General features: G+C 45.2%; 1 protein-coding gene across 1 annotated transcript; it reads left to right on the plus strand.

Annotated features, from left to right (window-relative positions):
* The first annotated feature begins 864 nt into the window (after positions 1-864).
* On the plus strand, positions 865-7,831 carry LOC124673354. The gene is made up of 4 exons (XM_047209449.1): positions 865-1,139; positions 6,757-6,859; positions 7,344-7,508; positions 7,597-7,831. The coding sequence occupies exons 1-4, from the start codon at positions 865-867 to the stop codon at positions 7,726-7,728; spliced, it is 675 nt and encodes a 224-aa protein (XP_047065405.1). The 3' UTR covers positions 7,729-7,831.
* Positions 7,832-8,863: the final 1,032 nt, after the last annotated feature.

Raw genomic sequence — 8,863 nt, forward strand, 5'->3', positions numbered from 1 at the left:
ATGGACTTGTTGATGGTTGATCACATTTGGAAACTTCTGTGGCTTGAATATTGGCCATGATCGCGTTGTGATGTTAAAAACTATGAATTATGCATCACATATTTTGGATGTGCTATGTTTGATCTGAAATTGTTGTGCAAATTGTTGTCTAAAATCCTGTTTTGAGGGGCCGAAAACTCGTCACAGGGCTCTCTACTCGTGTTTTAAGGAGCGAAAAAATACGGGACCCGTTAGACATGCTCTAACCATCCAAGTTCTTCCGTGCCACGCCGTTAGGCACGCTGTGCACGGTACACCAGGTTCCCAAATGATCTTCAAATCCATTGCCCGAACTCCTCGATGGTGTCGAACATCCACGCAATTTTATTGTTGAAAAACTTTCTTGGTCGCGAAGGCTTGAGCAGTTATGGGACAAATTCCCACGAAAAAACCCATAAATTTCTGTATGCGTTAGTCTCACTCGCTCTCCATCATCATCACACCATCATCTATGGCGTTATCACCTGGCCGGGGGCGCCACCATTGTCAATCGATCAATTCCCCTAGCTTTGCTAGGATGCCCATGAAGTCGTTGCGAGGTAGCCGTCACAGGCACCCTTACTTTCTGCGGACTGTCTCCGCACCTCAGCTACAGCCTGCACTCATCTCATTTCTTACCCATCATAAAAAGTCCTCAGCTCAATTAATCATACTATATTCTTCGGGTATTGATTATCCTATCCCCTGGAGAACACGCGTATATATATGCATACTTGCACCAGCGCGCCATGCACGAAGGAGCTAGTTGAACAAAGACAGCTGAAGAAGCAGAGAGCCAGTAGATCAGTAACGAGGGCAGTACGTCGTGTGCGAGCAGTGTGATCGATGGAGGCCAGGCGGCTGCTGGTGGCGGCGGCGGCGGTGATCATCATCGCCGGGTGCTGCGGCCGTTGCGGCGGGCAGCTGCCGATCCCGGCGAGGACGGACGGGTACGTGTGGGGGACGGCGCCGGCGCCGGTGTGGGGCGGGGCGGTGGTGGTGGAGGCCTTCCTCGACCCCTTCTGCCCCGACAGCCGCGACGCCTGGCCGCCGCTCCAGAAGGCAGCCCAGCACTACGGCGCCGGACGAGTCGCCGTCGTCGTGCACGTCGTCCCGCTGCCGTGAGTACTTAAATTACCGTGCACGCTGTCTGCATGTTCTTCTTCTCTCTAGCTGTTGATGTTTTGCGGCGGCGCAAACAGCTAGTTACAGTTTCGAGTACGTACTCGCGAACAGTAACTATCTGTTAGTGTAATCATACATACGCACGCTTCTGGTCAAAGCTCGCTTGTGTGGCGGGTTCAGGACAAAAACGACTTTGTCAAGACATTGAAGTTGTCACCGTACTAGGATGAGGTCAGAACTCAGGACTAGAGGAACACACTTCTCGATGAGACTCCAAGGCTATATGTTTGTTGTGAAACATAAGGCGGTAGCCTAGTTTTTAATTAATAAAGCCTTTGGCATACTCTTGAAAATAAAATTTAATAAAGCCACGAATGGTAGAGGGGAAAACTTGAATAGAGCATCACCTTCACTTTTTTTGACTTTTTCTTTTTATATCTCTCAAATTATATAATATTTTGATTTTATTTTTCTTCAAGTCACTCAGAAAATAGATTGGGGGAAATGTAGTTTGGACTTTTTTTTGCAATTTCAAATTTCAAATTATTTTAAAATTAAAAATAAAATTTGCAATATATATATATATATATATATACATAATGACATAAAAATTCAAAATATTTTTCCCACATTTTATTTGTTATGTTTAAGTGGTTTGCAAAATTTCAAGTTCAAAGATTGTGTGGTGTGAGAGATACAAAAATGAGAAGTTGTTTGAGAGGAGAAAAAAGACCTAGCACGGATCTTGATGCATCGACAGTCCAGATACGGATGCACACTGAGAGTCCTCTCTCATGGTAGATACACGTGTTTTTTTTTGTCTATCTAGCGTCCATCAAACTGTACCATAGATTGTTGGAATTCATTCGATATATAGTTTTGCTGGTAAAAGCTACTACTTATTCATGTGTTAAAAGGGTTCGGGACGCACTGGTCATTCCGGCCTACCCTATCTCCCGGGCCCCGGCCAGTTCCTTCACCTATCTCCCGGCCATACTAAAAGGGTACGGGACGCACTGGTCATTCCAAATCTCCCCTCGCGAACAGTCTCGCCTCACCTCGCCATCCGACTTCCCGATGGCACCCAACGACCACAAAGCTGACGGCAGTGGAGGCCGCAAGCTTTGCGGAAACAGCCCTCGAAGCCTCAACTTCGGGGAGGTGACCATCCTCCATGAGAATCACCTTCTTGTGCCGCCGGACTGGCATCTCCCCAGCGGTTGGAAAATCGGTTAGGACGGCTACACCGTTCCGCCCATCCCTACATCCAACAATGGCTAGAGGAGCTGAAGCCAGAGGCAGCCGAAGAGCCGCCGGCAATCTAGTAGCCAATGTTCGTGGCAGAGATCGAGATGGTGCTCATGGCCATGTCCGGTCCCTACGGCAGGCAGTACAACCGCGTCAGCCGCGACATCGATGCCCTGCTTGCACACTATGACTATGTGTCGGTGCCACCACGCGCTCAACCGCGGTGCCCTTCCTTCGTCGTGGCATCACCACCTCGGTGTTCGATCAAAGCATCGAGGTCTTCCACCTCGCGGTCTTCGTTGTTCCATAGTGGCTTGTCACGTGCAATCTCGCTGCCTGTCTCTGAGTCGAACCTATAAACTACTAGAAGTAGAAATGAACTAGAAAGAACGCTGGGATTCATGGGGTATGAAGGAAAGAGAAACTTGAGTCGATTTTACCAATAAGAGAGGCTTTGAAGAGGATAAAGTGCAAATGTTCAAAGGAGAGACAGCAGCTTAGCAAAGTGAACCGATCCTATCCTTCCGCTCTGGAATCTAACGGCCCCTGTAGCATGTGTCCATCGTAGTAGATAGGAGCCCGTATCACTAGATATCGGATGTCAATGTCAGCGAGGATGGCAGCGACGAGGCGTACAATAGCATTGGCAACCTCAATTGGAGCCCCTTCGACCGCCATCACGTCAAGATCAAATGATCAATAGTTTAGGGTAGTTTTAGTTAAGGTTTGTTCAAACTTTGTGAAAACCCTACATGTTTAAATAAATTTTGCCTGTTTCATTTAATTTTTTTCTCTTTAAATTGTTTAGAGGGCGTCGGTGCGGACAGCCCCTCTCAAATCTACGGGAGTTTGTGCCGGCACCTCGAAAGGGCTTGTCCGGCCATATTGCCGGACATAATATGGGAGGTGCCGGCGAAAATGCCCTTGTGACAGATGCTCAAGTATTGAAAATGATCAGCTTTGGAGTCTCTTCCATCCACACCTAATGATCCATATTGTAGAAGAATAGAGAGGGATATGCGGAATATGTTGGATGTTGTATTGAGCCTCTCGGACGAGTATATATAGGGGTACAAGTCTTGGGAGCCAAGAAGGCTATCCTAGAGATAAGGCAGGAGATGATTACAAATCATATACTACCAAATACACATATACCAAATATATCTCTAACACTCCCCGCAGTCGTAGCGGTAGTGACGTGAACAATGGAAGCGTCGCGGACGGTCAGACTGGAGAGAAACCGAAGGTATGAACCAACGGGCTGACACTCCCCCGCAGTCGTAGCGGGAGCGTCGTGGACGATGTCGCGTCGCGGATGCTTGGACTGTAGAGGAAGCCGAGGTGCTCGTGCGAGGTGGTAGCCCTTGTGCCGATGTCGAGGTAGCCGAGAGCGTGGGTGCTGCAACCTTGGTCGAGGGAGCTGCGCGAGGAATTGCCGTGGTCGATGTCGTGGCCGGGTGCCGGTGTCGATGTAGCCGCAGGCGAGGTGGTGTGCGAGGAGGGTGACGGAGACGCGCCGAGGCAGTCGTGGAGATGGTCGATGCCGAAGTCGATGCAGTCTGAGCCGTAGAGGACGAGGTGCTGCCCTAGTTTTGCCATAACTAGGCGCACATCAGGGACGAAAGCATACTCCGGTTTTGCCAGAACCGAGTACGCAAGACGAATTCGAGGAAGGCGAGGTGCCGATCCGAGCTTGCCAGGCCCGGGGACGCATCGGGGACGAAGGCACACGACGGTGTTGCCAGCACCGTGCATGCGTAGGACGGGACCAGTACAAATGGCGCGCCATGTCGGAGTAGACTTAGCAGAGGAAGACTCAACGACGGTTGTCGGAGTAGAGTAGCAGGTGTCGTAGTCGGGGAAGATGCGAGGACGCTGGCGGCGGAGATGTAGTGGACGAAGACGTAGAAGACGGGCGGTGGTCGGCGAGCCCAGCGCGACTTGGAGTGGTTGGCGAGCCCAGCGGCGACCTGGGGTGGAGGCGCGGCGGCGGTACACGAGGTTGGCGAGGAAGACCCGGCGGCTTGACGAAGACCATGCGCAGACGGAGGCGACCCGCGCCGAAGGGGCGGCGCTGTGGTGGCTTCGGACGTCGATGCGCGGGGGACCGCGTGCAGCGACGCCACGGCCCGAGGGGCTAGCGTAGCTGCAGGGCGCGATTCGGTGCAGCGGCGGGAGACCACCAGCGATGTACACGCCTCGGAAGGCGCGTCGGAGGCTGGTAGCGTGGACCAAAGGCGGCGGCGATGCGGCCCGAAGGGGCGACGCAGCGGCAACCCGATGCTCGATCGGTGGTAGGCGCGTGCTCGGGGACGTGCTTGGCGTAAACGTGTGCGGGGTCGGTTGATCAGACCGACGGTGGCGCTACACGTGCCATGGCGTGGACGACGCGCTACAGATCGGAGTCGTTGGCGACGTTGTCGGTAATGTCCTGGGCGAAGACGAACCGGCGATGGAGACCGTGCAGACGAAACAGTCTGTTGCGTCGCACGTAGGGGCGCCCCGTGTGCGGCACGTCCGGCTGTGCCGTGCGGTTGATGGCCAGTGCAGGTCGATGCCGTTGTCGGAGTAGAGGCGCAAGTGGACGACGGCGATGGACGACTCAAGCTGATCTATAATCGGTAAACCAAAAAAGAAAACGCCGATCGAGCGACCGGCGGGCAAAAAAGAAAACCGATCTAAAGATCGGAAAAAAAGGACACGAGGGCAGCCGATCAACCGATCGGCGAACGAACCCTCATACGGGTTGCGCGGCCCCCGGAGTAGATCATGGAGATCGACCTCCCCAGGGGCGGCGCGGCGCGGAAACTTTGCGGCGGCTAGGTCAAGGAGCGTGCCGCTCTGATACCATGTAGAAGAATAGAGAGGGATATGCGGAATATGTTGGATGTTGTATTGAGCCTCTCGGACGAGTATATATAGGGGTACAAGTCTTGGGAGCCAAGAAGGCTATCCTAGAGATAAGGCAGGAGATGATTACAAATCATATACTACCAAATACACATATACCAAATATATCTCTAACACATATGAGAGAGCGAGCCTCGTCGACAAAAGAAAGGCAGCATAATCGGAGCTGCTTTTCCTCTTTCGATGAGAGTGCGCAGATCTTCTGCGTATTTCCTGGACGAGAATAGTAGCTTCGTTCTTTCGGCTCATGTCAATTCCCTCAAGCAGTCTAGCCTCCACTTAAAAATAAAGGAAAGCAAAAAACAAAAAAGTCGTCCTAAAGTGCTTACTCTTCTTATACATGATGCCTCCATGCTACCTACTTCTGAAAACAATGCCAGAAGTCACGAACAGAAATAAAAATGAACTGACAAGGCCAATGAACAATCATTTAAATTCAAATTTGATATCTAGGTAATGGTTGAAAATGAACTTACAGGGCCAATGAACAATCATTTAAATTCAATATGATAACTAGGTCATGGTTATATTAGGAGACTGTGTCACTGTCACACCCAAAACCTTTTAAATCCTATTCCGAGTAATGCATTTGAAAAAAGCAATGCATCAACTACAATTCAATGTTACTTTGTTGTAGTGCGATGGGTTGAACTTATTTTATACGTTATCATTCAAAGTAGGTGTGAAAATGTCATCATTTCTTTTGGCACCAACATTATAATATAAATAACTCTAAAACACAATAAACTAAGAACACAATATATTTTTCTAAATAACATGTACACATTTTATTATATTCACTTAACAACGAGAGATTCTAGGTCTATTTTATGTAAATTATGCTAAAGCACATAAGCAAATAATGATAAAATCCAGGAAATGAATTTTATGATCTGGGGTGTACCTACACCCTTAATTTGTTTTTAGATGTTTTCATGATACCATTTTATTTTTAAGAAAGTCTACATATATTGTAGTATTAATGTTATGTTGGCCCAGAAAGTTTGACGTTAATATGTTATGCCCGTGGAGAGAAAAAAAAGGATAAAACTCAATGTGTTTATATTCAAATATATTTGCTACCACTTTTTAATTTTCACAGGTCACATACTGTAAGTTTTTTCCTCTGATTTTTTTTGTGAGACATTGTATAATGTTGTAATGTACTCATGTTTTTTCCTATTTTTTTAGATAATAACTGCATAAATTAATCTCCAAAATTAGTAGGTGTAGATGGACCCTAGCTTATTCACAACTTCTATAAAATTCACCACAAAGCCCTAACTCAGCCTAATATGTCCACTAATTATATTCATTTATTATTTTCTTACTTTGATGCCACCGATATGGTCTTGCAAAAATTGCATCCTATTTGTTGGTTCGAAATGTAAGTAAGACTAAGTCCATAAAATATGTACTAGTTTACTGATGCAATTTTCTCTCCGAAATGTACAGTTACCACAGCAACTCCTTCATTGCTTGCCGGTCAATTCACACGGTCCAGAAGCTAAATTCGTCAGTTGTCTATCCACTACTTGAGAATTTCTTCAAATACCAGGTTATGTGTTGTCTTCTTCTTTATCATGCGTTATATCAACAATTTTCGGGAACCCGGAGAAAACTAAGGATTGAGTTAATGTACTTATCAAGTACGTAAACACAATAATTTGAACAATTTTTAGAAGAAATTATTTAAATGTTTGGTAGTGCCTATAGTGTGGAGATGCGTTCCAAACTCATATGGCATAGTGCATCTTTAAGAGGCAAAGTGTGAAAGTTTAGAAAAAAAGAGGCAAAGTGTGGGCGTTAAAAGAAAGAGAGGCCAAGTATGGTGACGAAAAAATTCAAGAAAAATCTCTTCGCAGAAATATATTTGCAAAAGCTTATATTCCACAGCATGCACCATGGCTTCACGCATACATAGAAAATAATATGACATTGTCTTTTTTATTATAAGGAAGAAATACATCTGAATTTAATCATGACATGTCGATATCATACATAATAAAACATTGAGGACTTAAACATTGAAAATATTTCAGGAGGACTATTACAGCCAACCGACGTACACAAAATCAAGAGCGACTATTGTCGATGAAATAACAAACAACATCGTCGCACCTGTTATTGGTGAAGCCAATATGGCAGCATACAAAGCTGGTTTCAACGACTCACAGTCAGATCATGATACAAGAGTTACTTTCAAGGTGTGTAAACTTTGTCTGACAGTTGCATGTTTATTTATATAGTCTTTTCCTAGCCATGCTATTAACTGAATTTCCCTATTTACTGTAGTATGGTTGTGCACGAGGTGTGACCGGGTCACCCTACTTCTTTGTGAATGGCATGCCTCTCTGTGACTCCGGTTCTCCTGTGGATTACAACAAGTGGATATCGACCCTTGATCCACTAGTTGGCAAGATGTAGGGAGTTATATCTCTCTGCAAACAAGATTGGAAATCATTGAATAATGTATGAATTAAAGAAGTGTTGATGGTGTTGAATATATGCCCGAGAGGCAATAATAAAGTTGTTATTGTTGTATCTCCATGTTTATGATAAATATTTATTTATCATGCTATAATTGTATTACCCAGAAACATTAATATATTTGTGTTTTATAAACAAACCGAAGTCTCTAGTAAACCTCGCATTTTAACTAGCTCATTGATTAAAAGATGATGAAGGTTTTCTGATAATGAACATTGGATGTTGTTAATAATGATTTCATATCATTAGAAGAATGATATGAAATTACAGCGGTAGCATTATAACATAATCCTTCTTAGATAATATCAAGAAATTAATGTGTTATTCCTTAGTATGAACTTTCGAAAAGTTCGTAATTTTGAGAAACCTCGTGATGACTGAGTGTGATCAGGGCCGGTCCTACGTTTTTCGATTCCCTTGGGTGCAATCAGCAAAAGGGCCTCTTAAGGCTAGTATATGTATACATGTAACTATATATATGCCTACTTTCACTTTATACGCATATTACAATAGAAATAAGTATAACATGGTAGCAAAATATAACAAGTATTTTCTACTAGTTTGATTATCTCAAAGAAAAATAAAATTATAATGACTCCATCAACAATTAAACTTCAATGCTTCGCAAAAAAACTTCTTCGCGCATTCCTAGATGCACAATCATTGAGAACAATTTGAAGATAAATGTTATCCAAGATATCTTTCTCAATAGAACATGTAGCCAAGCCATTCAATCTGTCTTGTAACATAGTTGACCTCAAACAACTATAATGGTGAAGAAATTTACATAAAATTATAACCATAATTAAGATAATAAATCATGGATTAGATGAATAATTAGACAAGAGATTTAATGATGGACTTACAGAGGGCAGGACGACGTGTTGTCGTTCAACAAGCGGGTGATTAGGCGAGGCGATCGGTAGGGTGGCCGAGCAAGGCGATCAGCGAGATGAGTAAGACAAATTAATAGTCGGTCCGAGGCCTGAGTCAATCGATCATCTATTCAGAGGCAGTGTGTAGTCATTTTTTTAGATGATCGTAGTGTGTAATCATGGCGTCATGTAAGACT

Source organism: Lolium rigidum, chromosome 7, assembly GCF_022539505.1.
Source record: "Lolium rigidum isolate FL_2022 chromosome 7, APGP_CSIRO_Lrig_0.1, whole genome shotgun sequence".
NCBI lineage: Eukaryota > Viridiplantae > Streptophyta > Magnoliopsida > Poales > Poaceae > Lolium > Lolium rigidum.